The sequence below is a fragment of the Dufourea novaeangliae genome, unplaced genomic scaffold (assembly GCF_001272555.1).
Source record: "Dufourea novaeangliae isolate 0120121106 unplaced genomic scaffold, ASM127255v1 scaffold89, whole genome shotgun sequence".
In the NCBI taxonomy this organism is placed as follows: Eukaryota; Metazoa; Arthropoda; class Insecta; order Hymenoptera; family Halictidae; genus Dufourea; species Dufourea novaeangliae.
In genome coordinates this window covers 2,300,183-2,322,366 of record NW_015373988.1, presented here as the reverse complement: position 1 = coordinate 2,322,366, position 22,184 = coordinate 2,300,183, and the positions used below count along the sequence as shown (strand labels likewise).

The window sequence follows — 22,184 nt, the reverse complement described above, 5'->3', positions numbered from 1 at the left end:
ACGTATTCGAGTACTTCTCTCTTCACCTACGTCGTGGTGGCTTGTTGTTTTACTCTGTTTTTCTTTATCAACGACTTCATTTCACGAACGCGCCTCAGCGCAACCGCGGGTGCACGACGGCTTCGCAATTATCTCTCCACGGTTTCGAAAATACACGACTTAGAGTTACCTCGAAGATAACAGCGCTTCGTGAATAGTGTTTTTTTTTTAGTCCGTTAGAAGTAATCTTTATTCATATCATTTGAAAACTTGACTCATCGTCTGTGCGATCAGCGCCGTGAGTTTTTTGAAACACCGACGCAGTTGTCAACGATGAAATATGAGCGAACTTGATTTTTTTTTAACAGATCGAAGAACGTTATTTTATTTTGTAGCCGTTAATATAGAATCGATCGGTTTTATCTGTGAGGTAACAGACGCGTCTTACCACGTGCTAACACCTACGCGCCGTGTCACTTCGCGTAACAGGTGAACCCGAAACGAGCAGAGTGTATCGATGACACCTGACGAATTTTCATTGATAATACGAGAACAACATGCAATTTTGGATAGATTGTCAAATATTTGGTCATCTGTTTAAACAGTTCCCGATTAAACCATGCTTGCACGCGAACCAATCGGAGAACAATTGCTGCAAGTGTGTTCCCCGTTCTGCCAGTCGTCGTGCGAGAAGAAACAATGTGTGCAAAGTATCGCGCACTGTTTTGTACACAATGGGTCTGATAGGGGCGATAAAAGTCACCAGCGAACACGGGAGCGTTGTATACTATCCCACCGGTGTTGTGTGTATGTCAAGCCAGATTGAATGCGAACTGACAGAAAGCACCCACGGTTCGCTGTAGTAACGACAGGTGTTGCCGCTCCGCGAGGAACCAGAACTATAGCTGGGTGGGGACGGTGAAGGTGGGGCTTGTGTATACCTCCGACGGCGTGCAGCAAAGAGGTATAAAACTGATCTCCCCCCGTTTCTTTCGCTTTCTGCAGGAATTCGATATTCGACGAAGGAGTCGACACACGGTACTGTTCGTACGTGACCGTACCAGACCTGGGCAAATTTGATTTGAAATGAAAATAAGAAATAATGGTGTGAAATAATTTATTTTGGAACTTTATTTTCAATTATTAGTACTTTTGAATAAGTGAATCAGATACCTTGAATATTTGTTTTTTTTAAGAATGTATACTTTTCATTTGAAGATAAGTTTCTTAAAAAAAATACATTAGTTGTGTTTCTTCTGGTGCAAAGAAATAAATAAAAAACAAATCGAACACGTTCTTCTAATTTTCCCGAAAATTCTTTAAAAAGTCGTCATTTAAATAATTATTCAACGTGTTGTAGTAACTTCATATTTATCCTCCAATAAATTTGTTAATACCTAAAAATATTCTCGTTTTGTTTATGTTACAAGTTCATTGCAACAGTTACGATTTTTTCGGCCATTTTGAAATTATAAAAGGACACTGAAATCTCAGTTGAATTCACTCAAATGGTGTAAATTGTTCCCTTTTTATGAAAAAACGCGAATATAATTTGATACAACAATTGTTAATAAATACTGGAAAGTTATTGAAAGCAACTATAAACTATCAGAAGCAACACAGTTCCTCGTACCAGAATATACTTCGCACAATACACATCTAATAGATACAATACACGATATTACGCACCACTTCCATTTACCTTATAAATCAGACATAAAATATTACAAATGTACCCCATGAAGATCCAATATTATTCGGCTAATATTTATTTCGTAAAAAAATTAATTTTGTTGCACGGCAATACTTCGATTTAGGCGTCGATTGTTGTTGATCAATTTTTAATTAAACGTCAAATAATTGTCATTTATAATTATTCAAAGTACTTTATAATTACTTATAGAAACAGCAATAACTATATGCCTAAACATCATTCTGGTATTGTGTAAGGTGTGTATTCAAAAAAAGTGTATTTCGTGATTAAACCAAGGAGATGATTCTATACATATGCGTATACAATTAAATTGAGAATGTAGAATAAAACTATTATGAAATAGGATGTAATTTTGAAAATTTTATTAGTACTCGAACTTTACAGCCCTATCTATTACTAATTGTTTCCACATATAATTAGACTTCAGATTTTAAGCAAGTGATTATTTCATATTTTTCATTCCTAAAGTGCAAGTTTTAGTATTAAAAAAATGTTAATATTTGTGTGAGTTTATTTCGTTACAGTGGTTACTTTAAAGAGTAATATTGTATGGCATATGCACTGAAAACCATTTACTGCTAATGAAACCAATCTCTGGTTCAAAAAAATGAACTGAAGTGTTCATCATGACATTCTCTTTTCAAAATGGAAATATTAACCAAAAGAGCAGTAAAAAATTGAATGTAAATGGAAAATGTTTACTAATGTAACTAAAACTGGAACATTTATTATATTTAATAATATATAGTAGTATAATATTGATTATACGGTAATATAAATCAAAGTACCAATAAAAACATTAAATTAACCAATAATACATAACTGAAATATTTGTTTTTGTTTTTTATAATTACAATAATTAAGATATTTCTAATATTAAGAATTTAAACCATATGTAGTCCTTATAATTTTATTTAGTAACTGTACACTTAACATGTGTTGACTTTTACTACCATCTTCAATTACTTATATTAAACTTAAATTACAGTAAATATATTTGTACACATTGCTATACACGGATACCATACGGTTACGTAATAATTCTATAAAATATACAACAACAGAATACTAAATGGATTGTTCACATTATACATGATACAACTACTGTGCATACAAATATGTTACAGTAGCTGTTATATTGCTGCCGTACAATTATGAGTCTTCATGAAGTAAAGTTGATGGTTTAAGTACAGTTTACATGTATAAAGAAACTGTATTAATTCGAATATTGTTAACTTTTATTTACACTTAATTATCTTTCTTCATACGATTGGATGTCATTCTGTATATTATGGAGTCACGTCCTGGATCCATTTCAGAAATGGCAACTGTAGTTGTAAAGAAAACAAATTAGAGCATAATTAAATATACCCATCAGTTAAGCAAATGGTTAAATTATTACGTACTGCAAATAGCGAGGAGTGAAAAAACAAAAATAACTCCAAACCACAAAAAGATGTTAAACATGATTGGATAATTCGGTGAATATTTTTTCGCAAGATTCTGGAATTCTCCCTGAAACAAAAAATCTTGATATTTCTGACCGTAATGTAACGTAGCGTTATTAAAACTACAATAATTTCAAGTACTTAATATGCCTGTTAAACTTATTCTAGGTTTCTTAATGCCTAAAATACGAAAGCTTTTAGCATTTTAACCCTTTCAATGCAAGGGACATTATCTGTGAAGCACTACTCTGTGACCAAGCGGTCAGTAACGTGCAGAAAATACAATACACAAATTTAGTACAAAGTGATTAGATGGTAATATATTATGCACTTGTTAGTGGAAAGAATATATTGATGCCCTAAACGCATAACAATGGTGTAAACAAAAAGAAAACCTGAATAATATACATTATCAACTATGTTGCTCACCGCTCACATCTGTAAAAGCTTTAACAACGTTAATTTCTTTTGAGTATTACCGTAACTACTGACATTTTGTATTTCTTCCAGCAAGTAAATTTTTAATAACATTGCATAACAGACCGGTTACAAAATGATTGATTTATACAAATTCATAATTACTAACAACAAAAACTGACAACTTAGAGAGTAAAATATCGTATATATATTAAGTTGTGTTTCAACAAACGTCGGCTATAGTTAATGCTTTTAGCGAAAAAAAAAATAATGTATAATGTCCAAAATGATGTATTTAACAGATATTTCGTGAAGTTTTTATGTAAGTATTTAAATTCAATAGTTCTAATACAATTATGATTTCTGTTTTGCAAACGAATTTGTTCGCATTACATTATATCATGCACATCATCGAATAATATAGTGTCACACTGCTCATGCATAGTACACCTTTTATCCTAAAAAAACAACTACTTCTAAAAATAGTAAGAAGCATTGCTTTATAAGCGAACATAATATAATATATTTATAACACAAGTTGAGCCACCTAAGTTTGAAATTGTACACAACTATGCTATCTTAAGCAATATGAACAAAATTCAAATTTTTTTAACTATAAGTATAAACACTTCTAACGCTTTAAAATCTACAAATATATAATATGTTTAAATTTATCCTACTTTGTTCTCCCTCTTTATGTTAAAAAGAATTGAAATGTTAGAAACTTCTAAAAACTCTAATCCTGGCAACAAACGTTTTCTGTATTATATTCTGAATCCAATAAGTATACCTTAAGTATAGCACAACAGAAATGCTTACAATTTCAACCATAGGTAACTTGTCCTGTATATAGAATGTCCAAAATATATATTGTTACATTTATATAGTGCATTCAGCAGTTTGAGTACATGTGTAGTTAATTAATTAGAAGATATTGACAGTTTAAAAGTAAATCATTGTCCTCCTGCAGTTTTCTCTTCTGTAAAAAGGCATTACATCCTTTAAAATACTCCTGGAAAAATATCTTTAACATGTGAAATATTATTGTGAATGTGTTTGTAATATATTTCATATTTTTATTCCAATATTTATCTAATATAAATTTAAAAATAAATATTGACCAAATAAAATGTATACAGACAGATGTAAAAACTACTTGATAAGTTTTTATGTCAGCGTCTCATTTAAAAGAAAAATATATTTTTGTCTGCTTTTTAATAACACTATATTTCCAACCATGATTTCATATAAATTTTTTTGGACATCCTGTACAATAAATGTTTTAGCAAAAAAACAATCGCTAGCAATAAAATACTAAGTTCTTATGTTAACGAAGCATAAAACTAAAGAATATTTCTTTCCGTTGAAATAAACTGCTAAAATAAATGGGGTACATAGATAATTTCTTGTTAAAGTCTTTGTGATACCTGTCCTATAAGTGTGTTAGAGTTTATGTCATACTCCGTATTAGTCAAATCCTGATCAGTTTCAGTGACTCCGCTATGACTATTTGCAGTAGTGAAGCTTGTGTCACTGTTGGATTCGCTAGTGCTATTATTATTTGTGTTTGAATCCTCTTCATCTTCTATTTTTTTGTCTTCACCTTGTTGATCATTTTGCTATAAGTACATGTATTTATGTAAGCAACTTATGTTGCAAATCTCAAGATAATCCAAACCTATTCAATCACAGTAGTTGTACATCTTGTATTGTGTATGAAATATAATTATTGGCGAGGATTATTAGTGTTTTAAAGTAAAGTATAAACACACAGTATGTATATTAATATACAGGGTGCGGCAAAATTCGTGATACACGCGAGAACAGGGTGATTCTTCATGCAAAAATAAGACAAAAGTATAGAATAACATTTTTTCATGCAAGGCTTCGTTTCCGAAATAATCGAATTTGAACATCTACTACATATGCATGCCAGTGAACATACCTTGACTTACGCATTTCTAGTTATTGCCAGCACGAATAAACGTGTACTGAATGACATTTCCAAGTCGTTTCTCTTAAAAACAAAGCCTCGTATGAAAAAATTTATTCTACACTTTTAGTTTCTTTTTACAAGAGAAATCACCCGTTATCACGTGTACCACAAATTTTTACGCAAACTGTATCACGAATAACATTTTTATGCTGTCCTCTATCATTGTTTATTGAGCTTAAATGTGTTAAATGTGTACCTCATTATGGCTACTACTTACTATGAGAATTGATCAATTTTTGTATGTACAGACTCGTAACTAAAAAAACTATCTTCAAAGTAACTGAATGTTTTACAGTATAATGTCTATACATAACGCGGTGGTTATAATGTATGATAAGATCACACAATTCTATATAAAATAAAACATATTTTACTAACAAAGTGAAATAATTCGTGTACATAATAAATCAATCCATTATCAAATTGAAACCATTGCTTACAAAATATATTCTACTAAACGGTTAGCAATTGAAATACACAGACTTGTAATATATCACCGTACATTTCTTCATAGCATATCTGCTACTACTATTTCGATTATCATTTTCTCATCAAATCATAGGACTTACTCTAAAATCCTGAAATAAATAAGTCACATCATTTGTAATAAAATGATACTTTTCTAAATAAATAATATGAATATCATACTTTAGGCTTTAGCTAAAAAAAACTTTTACTTACATATATACATTTTTTCAGACTTTTTCCTTAACACTTTTATTTAAAAACGGTTTATATACTAAAATAAATTTTCATAGGATATTGAAAAAGAATATGTAATTGAAACACTGTGACAGCCAATCATTATAAAATAATTTGAGAATCATGAAACGATATATTCTTTACAGATATATGACAACAATAAACATTTTTTACAAAATTAATTAAAATATATGTATATTTTAAAATGTCTTTACCTCTTCTTCTATTAATCGATATTTAGTTAATATTTTCTTAGATTTTCTTCTATTACTAATAATTTCAGTGATTATTGTATGAATCAATTACAAAAAGAATTTGTGAAAAGACCTTGTAAAATGTAAGTCTGAAGTTTCAAAACATTAAATAATTTTGAAAAAAAATCTATGAAAAATAATTTTTTGTGCATTAAATTTTTATAAGTTTCACCTGCTGTATTCTGTAGTCTCGCTGAATAGTAAATGTTTGCATTGTATTGAAAGCTTTATTTGTACCTTCGCAAATTAGTGTAGTTTCGAGATACCTTGCTTAATGAATGTAACAGTTAAATTTATCAAAGTGGTTTAATTATGTATTTTGAAAGCAGTGCGGAAGGAAACACGAAAAGCTCGAGTATTAAAATGTGCTTTTTCTCAATTCTAAATTTATATTTCGATGTTAATGAGTTGTTAACACACAGAACAAAGAAAATATATTGAAGTACTGAGTCACAAATATTATACTGCATAATTTAAGAACATCTTTAGAAGTCATGCAAGATGCTATCTCTAATTTAAAAATATTTGCCCACTGTTGATAAAATATTTGTCCATGCAGTAATGTTAACATACCTTAATTACAATATTATTATTATTAAAATTTGTATTATTGTACAGCTGTTTAAGTTCCAAAGTAGATCCTACACTTTTAATCTTATTATCCTATAAAAGATATAGGTGTTAGACACAGTCATTAACAATTTGATACAACTTTTATCGTCTTCGCATATGAATGTTACTGTTCGCATGTATTAAAAGCATGTATGACATCATTTCTGTCACAAAATTCAATAGCTGTATGAAAAGTAAGCAATTGCAAAACACGATGTACCCTAATATCGATCCTAGTGGACAGTATAGTACATATGTACTATGAAATTATATAAAACATTCTAAACAGTGTATCTGTCACGTCTATTCTATGAAAACAGATTGAATTATATTCCAACTAATAAATAAGTTGGATAGGTGCAGAATGTGAGTGAATTGTAGATACAATCTGTCACCTTTATCAGGAGCTTTTCCAAAAGCTAAAATACAACACATTTTACGGCAAGTAGAATTTCATTTGCATTTCCCTAGAAGATTGTTAATTAATTTCTATTAAATTATACCCACACTGAACTCTGAATGTAATTATAGATTAAGCTGATTAAATACATAATTATGTAAGAGCAAAAATTGTTTACTATAAAAGTGTATTGAGTATATTAATAAATCATTTATATAGTCTTTCAAAATGACATTTCAATATACTATCTGCTTTTGACTTTTAATGATGTGTTAACAATAAATGTATGTGTTAAATTCTTTAGTAATCATTAATATAAATTTGTTGTATATGTTATATGTAATTTCAAATACGAACCGTGGTAGTATCTCGTCTTTGCCTTTCCAGAGTGACAGAACGGATGTGATGTACCTTACTTGCATCATTTGTGAAGGCCGCAATTAATACCTATATTAAAACATTATTGACTATATATAGAATCAATAATCCGAACACGAAATTAAACTTGCAGTGCTGCATTTCTTTATAAATATGTAATAATCACAAAACTTTGAGTTCAACATGTTACTGATAAGAACACATTCGTACCTTGCCATCATAAGCCTGAATAAATGCATCACGAACAACATTCAAGGCATTGTTCAGCAAGGATAGAGCTTCTTGAGAAGCAGTTGAATTGCTTCCATAGGCATCAAAAACTGGACGCAAACCAGATATAACTAGCCAATAAATATCAGGTTTTGAATCTGGTTTAGTTGCAGAAAGTACTTTTTCTGCAATGGCATGTAGCAATTGCACTTCTTCGAGGAATTCCTTATCTTCTTTTTTCTCTGGATTTAATACCTTTAAAGATGTTTCATCGATAGGAGTTGGTTTCAGTTCTCCAAGAGCAGACTGTCCCAACTAAATTCATAATAAATAGAAATTATTTTAGTTTCAGTTACAATATTTATTTTCCAAAGACATCAGTTATATGTATCATTATTCTGTTAAAGTACTCACAGCATCAACACCATCGCCTAAGGATATTCTTACTAAAGTATTATCATCGTCTCTTTCATCAAGACGTTGTCTAAAAGCCTGCCATGTGGTTTCCTCACCCTCATTAACATTTAGAGGAAACCTTTTTGATGTATCTAAAATGGCTTTTGGTATATCCAAAGAATCCACTCCTTCAATAACTTCCGCAACCACAGCTTCTGGAAGTCCAAATGGATTCGTGATGGACATACAGCTCCATGTTCCTTTCTATAATAATAATAATCTGCATTTAAAACTTGTAACATTATATTTTTAGTATTAACAAAGGAATATGAAAGACTAACCAGTTTAGCAGTGTAACCCAAAGCCGCAGTAAATACTTCTGTAAGCAAGCTCTGTTCAACTTCATCATTCCCGTGAAATAATACACTGTCTGGAGAATGGAAAATTACCAAATCTCCGGTTGCATTCACTGCAATTAACAAAAAAGACAACTTCGATTTATATTAAATGACAATACTTTCGTAAGTATTTTAATTATTCGGACACTATAAAACCATATTTCAATAATATCATAAAGTTTAGACGAAAATAATACCTGTAACCAAAACAGCTACGAAACAGAAAAATAGTTTCAACATTGTTATTTTAAACGGGAGAACCACGAATTTGAGACACTCCCCGCAGTTCAATATCAATTCACAAATTGATCATATGACACGAACGGAAACGAATCTCTACCACAGAGTACAGACGAGGTAGAAGGATAGGCCCATGTAGACCTAATTGTAATGCATCGTCGTGTTCAATTTTCTTGAGCGCGTAATTTAACAATATTATTGTCAATCATGTATTCAACAAGAAAAATGAGTAAAAATACTCTGTTCCGATATACTATTACAGAATGTACTTTTCTTACAAGAAAGAAGAATTTTAATTCCAGTTTAAAGCATAAAATGTTATTTTCGTTTTTAATATTAGATATACATAATTCAAAGCTTTTTGATCAGGAAATGTTTTTTTAATTTTATCGAATATGTAGTGTACACACATGACACATTTAATGGGAAAATTTATGAAATTAGTACGCATGCGCGTGAATCATTCTTGTTCCGTCAGCTTATGCATTCGCCACTTCACTACGCCACTTCGCCAACTTTGACATTCGACAGCATTCGTTCGACAGTGTTCGACAGTATTGCGCGGTGCGCTTTAGGATTGTGTCAAGAGGTTTGTTCGTGCGAGTTATATTTCGAAGAATTGAACGGCGCGAAATCATTTCGATGTTTCTCGATCTTTCGACGCTCATATAATACCCCCCCGTCAAATCTTGACAAATTATTTATTTCTTGTTTAATCAATACTTGAAAAAAACGACGTCAAAGATATAAGAAAATAGCAGGAGGAAAAGGAGTAATTGCTGGTGAAAGTTAGACGATATTTCTCAGTCACAGAAATCAGTTTCTTTCGTCATTTGCTCATATAATGAGCGCAGTAACCAATCAGGATGAGATTCATATGACAACAGTATGTTCTTTCCCTTTCTTTATTTTAAAATTGCTTATTCGCAATTGCGATTTTTACCCAGATAGGACACGACACATTGAAGACGACTTAAAGGCGCCTTAGACCTAAAATAGCCGTACAATGGGTGTCTTCAAGGCGTCATGTGCTATCTGGGTAGAAGCGCTAAGATAAACTTCGAAACGATTTTAGATTACTAATGATCCATCGAAATAGATACATTTTATTCTCCAGTATGCTATTTGATGATAATTAAAAATTTATTTTACTTTAATTATTGTTTCCCACATTTTACTTTACCATTTTATATTGGTATCATAGTACGGAAATATATTTTCTCTTTAATCAGAATTAATGCAAGTTGTCATTACAAAAATGAAGGAAAAAACAATTGTATAGATTGATTATGTTATGAAGCGCCATAATTTCATTAAATATTCTTGTACAATACAAAAATTTTATGTTTTGTTTTTACTTAACTATCTAGTAATTTTTCGTATTTATATTTTATAAATCTATGTTATGTATCATATTATTTTTTAGCCTGAACTTATTCATGCTCATGGTTATACAGCAGAGACACATTATATTTGGACTGAAGATGGATATTGTTTAGATGTACATCGAGTTCTTACTCCAAAAACATGCGATCATTCATGTGATCTTAGTGAGAATGAAGTAAATAAGCCAAATGATAGGACAACAAAGGAGGTATCGGAGTTATCTTCAAATTATGTTTCAACAATAATTACCATAATATTTGCAGTCATAAAGTTAACCACATATGACATTTAACTCTTTTCATAGATAAAATTTACTACCTTGGTTTACCTTGACTTATTGATAACCTACTACATAATAATTGAATTATAAATCTCTTGTATTAGTATAACTTAATAAATATCCAGTGCAATGAAATGCTGGCTTTCATTTTATACACTCATTTTGAATGTTTACAAATAAACTTTGTTCTAGTAAAAGAGTTAAAAGACACTTAAATTAAATAAAATTATAATAAAGTGACATTTATATTAAAATGAAATTGCAAAGGCTCGTATACCAATCCTTGTTCATCATGGACTATTGTCAAGTTCAGCTGATTGGGTACTGCTGGGTCCAAAGAAAGCTTTAGCATATATTTTATATGACAATGGATATGATGTCTGGTTGGGAAACGCAAGGGGTAATACATATGCTAAAAAGCATAAGAAATATACAACCAAAGACAAAGAATTTTGGGATTTCAGGTAATTTTTACTTTAAGATAAATAAACGTAATTGTAAGATGCAGATAAATAAAAGTAAATGTAAGGTGTATAAACGGATATGTATGAAAATTTACTGCGTTAATTGATAGATGAATAATTCCACTAATCTTTTAGCTGGCACGAAGTTGGTTATTATGACTTACCAGCAACAATAGATTACATTTTAGACCACACAGGATATAAAGAGCTCTACTATGTAGGCTACAGTCAAGGTACAACTGCATTCTATGTAATGGCTAGCGAAAAATCTGAATATACTCACAAGATTAAAGGAATGATTAGTATGGCACCAATAGCATTTCTTTCAAATCAGAGGAGTCCGTTACTCAAACTTATTGTTCATTTTTATGGACTAATGGAGGTACATGCATAAATATATCTAATACTTTTCAATTATGATCAGAGGTGGCTAAGTTGCTTCCAAATTTAAGTACAACAAAAATTCGTTTATTTTCTAGATATTAAATTTGTATGTGAAAACACATGTCAGACTTGTGGCATTCATACAAAAATTATTTCTATTGTATAGTAATAACTTGAATAGTTTTTAAAAAAATGTTAGTATCTCGTAAACCAAAATTAACAAAAGTATATAGATATGATACAGAAATAGAAACATTCTATTTGTGTATCCTTGCAGTAATTTCAAATGAATTTTTATTGTATTTCCATGAAAATTCAAAGCTTAAGTTCCAAACTTGTACATGTATAATTAAATCCACCTCTGGTCAGGGGATTACCCAATATTTTCAGTTGACACATCTATAATGAGCATGTTTCAGTGGGGATCTTCTTATTGCAATGTACATCAGTGGTTCCCCCGCAATAGGTTACAGGCGCGGGCTTTGGGTACAATAATGCGAAATGCTCCAGGTAGCCTTACTAAAGGTTTCTGTGTATGTTGGTTTTACTTGATCGCCGGTTTCGGTAGTGATCAGTTAGACAAATCTATGCTGCCATTAATCTTGGCACATTTTCCAGCGGGTGCTTCAGCGAAACAGATCATTCATTACAGTCAAAGTATATTATCAGGTAATCACGTATTGGTTAAATATTCTTTCATTTCAACCTATAAACTAATCATTTTTTATTACAGAAAATTCGTACATAACTTATATGACATTATTTTTTTAACAGGATCATTTCGTAAATTTGATTACGGTGCGACTGAGAACCTAAAAATTTACGGATCAACACAACCGCCAAAATACGACCTTGAGAAAGCAAAAACACCAGTTGTAATATTTTATAGCGAGAACGATTTTCTAACCGACCCTGCAGATGTAAAAAAACTTGTTGATAGACTGCCAAATGTTATAGAGACACGAAAAATTGAATATTCAAAATTTAATCATATTGATTACTTGTGGGGTAGAGATGCTAAAACGCTTCTTTACAATACTGTTGTAACAGTATTAAAAAAGTTCAGATAAAAAGAAACTTGACTATGTTAATTATTTATTAGTTCGTATATTTTGTTACATTTATAGTTTTGTTACATTATATAAAGTTTGGGGATATGATCGTGGAAATTAAAATTCACTTATGTATATATTCCTTATTACTCTTTAGTCCTCTTCTCATAAATTTGTACATTACTAAGTAATTTAATAAGAAATAACTAACGTGAAAAATTATACTCTATTCAAAGGAATTTTAATTTTGTCTGAACTCGTTACAATTTAATCGAAAATATTTCAATTTTGTTTAGACTAACAAATTTGACCTAAGACAGTGTTTAGAGATAATCTATTGTATGTGTATCTTTATGTAAAAAAAACGTATACCTGTTTTATATAACAATTTGTTCTTTCATTTAAATTAATCATGCTTTGCCATTTTTTTTTATAAATTATATAGGAGTACTTATTTCAATATAAAATGATTTCCACAATTACCCAAATACATAACGTTTTACATATTTTGGTTTAAATCTGTTTCCCAGATTGTTTCCTAAATTATTTAAGATTATAATTTAACTCCTTAAACTATAGTCTGTAATTTGCATGTGATTTGAATAGAATTATGTTTAAACTTGTAACAAATGTTTTTGTGTCAATTTTCAATTACTCACTAGATGGATGCAGGTTATTTAATAGTTAGGAAGAATGTTCAAACATTTATTAAGAATTACTACCTAGGTTGATAAAATACATTTTGTACTTCCATGATTTGAATTTGAATGTTACCTTTCTGTCAGAAATTTAAAAAATTTGAATCTTTACACGCAATTCAAATTATTAATTGTAAATTATGATTTTAAATAGTATTATACTACTAATATTATAAATAACATTATATAAGTATTGGGATCATAAACTTTCTCCACGAGCCCATCAAGCCAATAAATTATATCAAATAAGTATTTAAATAGTAATTTTGATAGTTCTTTTAGACAGACAAGTTTGTATGATAAAATTACTATTAAATTATTATTTATGTATATAGAAGAAATGTATCTATTATTCACACAATTGTTACTTTATTAACAAATAAAGACTCTAAATAATAATACATTTACTCTGATTTACGCCTTACAATGTGAATCGAGCAAGTTTATGCTTTAACATTATATTATAGGGAATTGTCAAGATGTTTGGTGACTTTTGTATACGGCAAATAGGTTTGTTCTTAAATGATATATACACAAATCTGCAAAAATAATAAAATATATCTTATTAACGTACCCTCCTTCTAACAACTTTTCTGGACGACCGATACAGGACTGAGTCAAATAAATATTTTGTATCATTCTGAATACGCAATGAGTTGGCTGCGCACTAGCGGGGGAGCACAGCCGTTAGATTCATGATTTTGATTATTCGAGATTTTCGTTAATATCTCGTTAACAAAGCCCCGGAAAGCTTTTTCGCTAAGGAAAAAGTTGTTTCAAATCACCCCAGGAATCACCCATTTCAAGGACTTACACCTATTTTCGGACACCCTATATATGTATATGAAAATACTCATAAAATACCAATGACTGCAGTATCTAGTGTGTTGTTTTCGGAGACCAAATTTCGACGAATCAGCGTTGAGTTCCGCTACGATCTGCTGCATCCTGTTCTGTCAAACTGGAGTTTCGAGTGTGTCGTCGTGAAACAGTGAAAGTTCAGAGCGAAAGCGAAACGACGGGAGTGGCCCTTCGTTCAGCATAATTGACGAAATCTGATAGAAATGAATTGATCTCTTAATAATTCTGTCACGGAGTACTATTGATACTACTTGTGTTCGGAATCCTTTAATCTATCGCATATTTGCAACTGGAAGCCATGGAAGACGATCTGCCGACTGAGTACGATGTCATCGTCGTCGGGACAGGTATTGATTTTTCCAATATATGTCTCATTTATTTAATAATTTTTTTATTTTCGATGTGCCTAATTGTTCGATAATTTTTTGCAGGTATGACCGAGTCCATTGTCGCTGCAGCCGCGAGTAGAATCGGTAAAAAGGTCCTTCACCTAGACAGGTATGTCAGACTCTGTCTATCCTCTTCTCTCTGCTAATCTCACTGTCTCTTTCTCCTGCCTCTCTGTCCTTCCTGTTCAATTGCTTTTTTCTTTATTTTTTTTCTACTTTTCATTTTCTTCTTTACAGTACATCAGAGCATACAAAATATTTGATATACACATATACTTGTGCAAAATTGTTTTAAAAACTACATACCTTGTTAGTCCAATATTTAATTATAAATTTTGTACAAATACCTCAGAATATTAGTTCTGGTAATAAATTTCGAAAGTTTCATTGTGCATATACAATGCATTCCAATCTGCTACTACCAGATGGTAAATAAAAATGTGAAAGTATTATATAAATAAATGTATCTTCTCATAAGATATTGCATTTCTAATGAAAATATGAATGGGAATGCTGTTTATAACATTTTCCAATTAAATATAGACTTGATTTATATAGAAATAAATTTTTGTTGCCATACAAATAAGAAACGTTCAACATGGCAATCAAATAAACATAATGTAATCAAATAAACAGTACTACAGTAAATCCTCAATAAGTGTTTGAAGGCTCCTTGCCACTGAACATTAAATATTTCACAAACTGATGGCCATAAGCGGTTGAAACAAATATCATTTGCTTCAGAATTCCAAGTGTTATCACTGTGTTAAACTTCATTAAAAAGTCAGCATTACACCTTGAGATTTCTCCTTGTTACTGCCGAGGAGCCTATGAACACTCATCGAAGATACACTGTATAATGAAAAAAAATAGTTGTACATAAATATAATTAGTTTCATTGACTCCTCGTAAAAACAGGACGTATTACATGTATATATACATTTCATATAATAAACAGATAAAAAAATTAAATTGATATTGTTTAATGCTTTAAAGACATTGCATTTAAATATACTTTAAACATTTAATATTTACTCATTTTTCAGTTTCTTTCTCTTTAAAAGCAGTTGTAGAAAAAATAAAATATACAGCATATTCCATTTAACCATATCATCTGAAATATTTCCTTCATCAATGTAGATTTTTCCATAGTGCCTTATGGTTTAATTAATAAGCATGTATAATGAAAATGCCACCATTCCAGTTGAAAGTGTACAAAAGAAATTAAGATATTCTTGCTATTCTGTATAAAAATAAAATATTAAACACAAAGAAAGTCCTCACTTGTTATGCCTTTATTTAGCAACAAATAATATGTTAATAATTTAAATGTCTTATATAAAGATATTTTATGTAACAAATGTAATGATGTTACTGCACTGTTGTTTCTAAATTTCATTAAAAACTTGGTTTTCAGTAATGAATATTATGGTGGCCTTTGGGCAACATTTAATTTTGATGGTCTACAAAAGTGGGTAGAAGATTTGAAAATTTCAAAGAATAATACTAAGGATGTGTCTGGAATAGATTTGCAACCTGAAGAAAAGTTCTTAAAAGCTAGTGATCAATATTCTACTGTTGAAAATATTGAAGAAACTTGGTATATTTCAAAGTAAGTCTTTTTTTATTTTAAAATACTCTTTATACTATTGCTTTAATGTAATTCAGAAATGAAGCTGCCTTTCGGTTATAGTGAAGCTGATCTGCCAGTGGTTTCCTCTAAAGATACTCAAACCGATAATATTGGGGAAGGCAGTGGTAGTGGAGATGAGAAAACAGACGAGGATAAGGTTGATAAAAAAGAGAATGTTAAACACTGGAGTATAGATCGTATAAGAAAAGAATACAGAAAATTCAATATCGATTTGGCACCAAAGGTATAACAAGAAGTTAATAAATTATAAACTGAATATAAGAAATGGGTGCTTGTCAGCGTACACAAAAATTAAAACATTTAATATATGTACTAAAATTTGTCGAGGGATGTATTTATTAAATAATTTAATAAGTATTTTATTTTGAATTCTACATTCAGTATGTAAGATGCTTTCTGAAATCCGATGGATTAAATATAGATGTTAAATAACAGAATTTAAAAAAGTAATAATAAATTGAGTTTTTTGGTTCCTATCTTCCAAAAAAATTATCTTACCTTATTTTGTTAGTTAATTCTATTTTACTTTAAGACATACACGGTTAACTACATTTATTAGGTTGAGAAGTCTGAAAATATATATACATATATTAGTTTGAATCACTACAATTCATTGTTTTAAATATTTGTTAGTTGTTTTGAAACATACTGTAATTTAAACAATCCTTAGTTTTACTGGAAGAGAAAAACAAGATTTTTGGAATTTCCGCTTACAGTGGAATATGGGTACATTTGTGATTCTTGTTTAGATAAATGGAGTGGTTTTTTTAAATCAATGTTTACTAAACTACTGGATGCCTACTGATCCAAATTTTATTTACCTGTAATAGTTGCTGTTTGCACGAGGTGAACTTGTTGAGTTATTGATCTCCAGTAATATCTCTCGTTATGCGGAATTTCGATCAGTGTCCAGAGTGGCGACGTTCATGGATGGAAAACTGACACAAGTACCTTGTTCAAGGACTGACGTATTTGCAAATAAAACTGTTAGCCTTGTCGAAAAACGAATGCTTATGAAATTGCTCACTTCATGCATGGTGCAAGGAGCTGATAGCCCAGAATTTGATGGTAATTATACATCTATACACATATATGTACATATTCTTCATTAGTTCACTTAAAGTTTGTTTTAATTTGCAAATATCATTGCAATACTTAATACAATTTTTCAATAAAATAATCTGTAATCTGATTTTATATTAGTTGTTTACATAAATTCATGAATTATATTCATAGGATTCCAGGACAAGACGTTCCTAGACTATCTAAATACAAAGAGTTTGACACCAATTGTGCAACATTACATAGTTGAAGCAATTGCAATGGCCACTGATAAGACATCTTGTAGAGATGGTGTAAATCGCACAAAGCATTTTCTTAACAGCCTTGGACGATATGGTAGCACACCTTTTTTGTGGCCTATGTATGGTAGTGGAGAACTGCCTCAGTGCTTCTGCAGGTAAAGTTATTACAATTATTGCAGGGTTTTTATTAACCCTTCGAGGACCATGAGTCTCACAAACTTCGACGTGCTCTGTCCGTAAAGGATTAATACGTGGATCATTTTAAAAGTTCTCGGAGTCGAGTGAAAAAATACTTTATATCGTTTTTAAAATATTTTCAGTGCACTTGGACCAATTTTAATTTTATAGAATTCGACACACTATGTAAACGTACTTTCGTTCAAGCAGCTAAATACAAAATACTATGTAGTATAGTTGACTTAATACCGTTACAGTTATTGATATAACAAATGAAAATCTTCAATGAATTAAAAATTTCAGAACTTGTGTTGTCATCTAGACTACGTTCTGAGAACTTTTCAAATGACCCACATATTTAATATGTTCCACAAAGTTACACATTATGTATGATATTAAATAGCAATTTTTATTACTTATAGATTGTGTGCAGTTTTTGGAGGAGTGTATTGTCTGAAGAGACAACTTGATGGTGTAGTAATAGATAACGAAAAGTGTAAAGCTATCATTAGTGGCAAACAAAGATTGACTTTGGAACATTTAGTCGTTGGTCAGGGTCATTTACCACCAGAAATTGTGGCATCGGAAGGTGAACAACGGATATCACGCGGAGTCTTCATTACAGACAGGTAAGAATTTTCAACAATGACAGAAAAACAACTGCTTAAGAAATTGCAATTCGAAGGCTTTGTAATTAATGGAAGCAACAAATATTCTATACAGATTCAACGAAACGTATAAAGAACATGTATATGCAAACAATATGTGTATTTACTGTTAGTATCATTTTACTGTAGAATAATATTTTTCGCTATTTCTGTGCAACTATGTTTAGAATAATTTTACTATTATTATTCCTTGGTCTAAGCATATGTTCATTGTTTATATATTTAATTTGAATTTTTATGTAACAATAAACTCAAATTCTGATGAAATATAATATTGCGATTCTTGTAGATCAATAATGCAAGGTGAAAAGGAGAATTTGACACTTTTATATTATCCTCCAGAAGAACCTGGTCAAGAACCTGTTACGCTGATTGAATTGGGACCATCTACAAATGCTTGCCCTCAAGGACTATGTATGTAAACATTGTTATAATTTATAAAACGTAAGGTTAATTTATAATTCCAATTACGGTGTATTGATTGCTTTGTTTTAAAACAGTTATGGTTCACATGACATGCAAGCGAACGACGAATGCAAAGGAAGACTTGGCCTATGTTGTCAATAAATTTTTAAAGGCAGAACCGTTTGACCCATTAGCCATTCGTTCGTCCATTCATAGTCATACACAGACTGTTTCCCCAGATAAGAGACACCTTCAGGTACGTTTTTTTCTTTATACAGATTGTGTTAAGAATATTTTTTCATACATGCAACGATATCGAGTAAAAATGACTTGAAACTACAATTTTAACACGTTTCATGCTCAGTGGGCTATCGGTGGTCCACGACAAACCTCCCGTTCTGACTATTGTCGATTTTTACTATCATCACAATACATTATAGTATCGACTATTTTTTGTCTTTTATTTCTTCTTGGGGGAGCCACCTCCGATTTCGATGATTTTTCAATATGTTGTCAAAATTATCATCCTGAGTAGCGTTGTGAAGGGTTTAGTTGAGGATCGCTGTTGGTAAAAAAATTATTATCAAAAAGAGTTAAGGTAGATAATTATTTAGCAGTTTGTCCTTCCCAACGATTTCGATGCGCTTTTTTTAAAAATTACTAACAAAAATAAAGCATCATCCCCCAGAACAATAGACGAGCTTCTCAAGTCTATTTCAACAAGTAGAAACTCGTCTATTGTTTTGGGGGAATTATCAATAAAAAGTTACTTTATTTCTTGAACTGTCTCCAATCTACTCCAATCACTATAATGCTTCAGAGTTGGTTAGACACAGTTCAAGGGAAAAAAGTCATTCATAGTTGGTTAGAGACAGTTGAAGAAAAAGGTAACATTGTTCTCTTAATAACATTTCAATAAACAACATTGAATGACTGAAACTTTCTGAAAGTCACTCAGGAGGGTGACCTTAACAATATATATGAAGGTCTAGTCTAGATCATCGGTTTCTTTCCTTATCACTAACTACTAAAGCATGAAACTAAACTTTTGTTTGATAATCATTTTTTTACGAACGGCGGCCCCTAACTAAAACCATCGCAATACTATTCGTTAAAAATATCATCGAAATCAGAGGTAGCTCTCTCATTGTAAATATTTACCAAGTTTATGTTATAATCTACTGTGGGCCTTCGATGACAACCACATGGCGTAAACGGAAAGTCGCGCGAAATCTAAGCACGGAACGTGGTAAATAATTTAAATTAAATACAAATTCTGAAGTTGTACAATGTTGCTATTGTGTTTATTATGTGTACATGATCATGATAATTTCATTTCAATAAGATGAGATATATTATGTCTACAGGAAGGTAACCAGGCAAATGACAAGGAAGAGTCGACAGAAAATATAAAGCCCCAAGTTTTGTGGTCACTGTACTTAAATCTACCCGCAAGTGATATTAAATTAAATGATTCCGCGCCAAGTAACCTTCATCTTTGTTCGGGTCCAGATTTAGAACTCGACTTTGACTTCGCAGTCAATCAGGTTAATTTCTTTAAATTTTCTATCATTTGTTTTTACAATACTTAAGATCTAGATAATTCTAATTACTCAAAAATTATTAGAAACACTTCGTTTTAACCTTTTGCAATGCAATAGTGACATATAATGGAGACATTTTAAAATGGTGTAATACGTAGTCGTAAACAAACTTACGAAAATTAGAATTGCGTTCAAATGCCAAATACAAATGTTCTCCACAAATGCCCCCCCCCCCCCCTAGTTACGTAGTAACAAATAACAAAAGATGAATTAACTCGTCTTGCCTATAACAGGTATATGAATATGTCGTTAACGTTATTTCTGATTTCTCAACATTAATAAGTTTACACCAGAGAAAAGGCATTTTTAAATGACGAATTAACTCGTGTTCACCGGTTAACAGGTTAAGTACCATAGATGTTTAGAACTTTAAGTAGAAATTTATAATAATCTGCATCGTAATTTTTTAAGGCAATGAGGATCTTCAAAGCGATGTATCCTGACGAAGACTTTCTTCCGCGAGCTCCAGATCCAGAGGAGATCGTGATTGATGATGAAGAAGAGCCTGGGCCGAAATTTGAGGGAGATATAGAGGCTGAAGAAAAGCAGGATGTTGAGAAGGCTGAGAAAGAGGAATAAATGGTCTTTTTTTTTTCGTCTTTTCATCACGGAAACACGGGCCAGCTCCCTTAGCCGCACACCTCTTTCTATCCAAAGTTATACGCGCCTCCTTTCGTTTGGAAGTTGGGCAATTTTTTATCCGAACAATTGACGAACTAATTTTTATGAAATTACATTATCAGTCGTGTCCGTAAATAGTGCTAGACGTTATATAAAATATACTTAATTTAAATGATTATCTAAGTAAGTATTTAATGATAAATAACTTTATTTATTTCGAAATAAGTGCTTGAAATATTCTTTTGTCTAGCACTCTTTGTAGACAGAACTGTTGTTTGTTCGGGAAAGACATTTTATTTCATTCAAATATTTACCGATATAATAAAACTTGTTAAAAATTGTTCGTGAATTTTCGAATAAAATTTCAGTCTACTGGCGCTCAAAATCTGCGTTACACCTCGCTCTTTACAAAGTTACAGACTGGCCGACCGAAAGCATTTATTTTTTTTTTCCTTTTTCTCTCTCTGATCGAAAGTGTTCTCGTTTCAAATGTTCAGTTTCGAGGAAATGAAGTGTAGTTTTATAACACCTAAGAGAGACGTGGGAGGATTGATCAATCATTACTAAAAATAATAATTCTTGTATGAAATAGCCTACGATGATTAATATTCTAACAGATTCGAATTAGATTTAAAACAAATTCTAAATAAATTTTAGATAAACGTGTAAATAATTTGATGATTCATATATTTAATCGGTTTCTAGTTTAATCGAGATAATTAAGGCCTATTTGGCGCCGATTACGTTTATGAATGGTGAAATTTTTATGGCGCTGAGAATGTATAATTCTCATTGACTAAATTGCTTCGATTGCGGTAAATGTTTATCGCAGATGTAAAGAAAGACATGTATCGTTCCACGTTCCTCTACTATATAAATAATACCAGTAAATATTGTAATGTCTTATCTGATTGTTAACATATTATACATCATTAGTGTATTTATTATGTACTGTATTACATAGCATAGGTTACTCATTATACATTGTTAATATAGGGAGAAATTTAGGCTGCGAAAAATCAATCGTTCCTCGACTGTTTGTTTTTTTTTTTAAATTAATGGAATTGATTAACATGTTTCATTATTTTTAATA

General features: G+C 30.9%; 3 protein-coding genes across 3 annotated transcripts; 2 read left to right on the top strand and 1 right to left on the bottom strand.

The window, feature by feature from the left end:
• Positions 1-2,599: 2,599 nt before the first annotated feature.
• On the bottom strand, positions 2,600-9,228 carry LOC107187562. Its single transcript, XM_015575686.1, is given in 9 exon segments — positions 2,600-3,021; positions 3,100-3,196; positions 4,953-5,177; positions 7,084-7,173; positions 7,880-7,969; positions 8,111-8,425; positions 8,525-8,770; positions 8,848-8,975; positions 9,102-9,228. Coding segments are annotated over 9 exon segments (1,314 nt in total). The 5' UTR covers positions 9,145-9,228; the 3' UTR covers positions 2,600-2,941.
• Positions 9,229-9,659: 431 nt separating this feature from the next.
• Positions 9,660-12,728, top strand: LOC107187542 (lipase 3-like). The gene is made up of 6 exons (XM_015575664.1): positions 9,660-10,030; positions 10,571-10,738; positions 11,078-11,274; positions 11,410-11,656; positions 12,078-12,327; positions 12,433-12,728. Exons 1-6 carry the CDS (start codon positions 9,989-9,991, stop codon positions 12,726-12,728), a joined length of 1,200 nt encoding a protein of 399 aa, XP_015431150.1. The 5' UTR covers positions 9,660-9,988.
• Positions 12,729-14,375: 1,647 nt separating this feature from the next.
• On the top strand, positions 14,376-21,154 carry LOC107187531 (rab proteins geranylgeranyltransferase component A 2). Its single transcript, XM_015575650.1, has 11 exons — positions 14,376-14,616; positions 14,701-14,767; positions 16,076-16,270; positions 16,352-16,535; positions 17,143-17,380; positions 17,549-17,771; positions 18,216-18,422; positions 18,751-18,875; positions 18,962-19,122; positions 20,234-20,413; positions 20,882-21,154. Exons 1-11 carry the CDS (start codon positions 14,568-14,570, stop codon positions 21,047-21,049), a joined length of 1,797 nt encoding a protein of 598 aa, XP_015431136.1. The 5' UTR covers positions 14,376-14,567; the 3' UTR covers positions 21,050-21,154.
• The last annotated feature ends 1,030 nt before the right edge of the window (positions 21,155-22,184 follow it).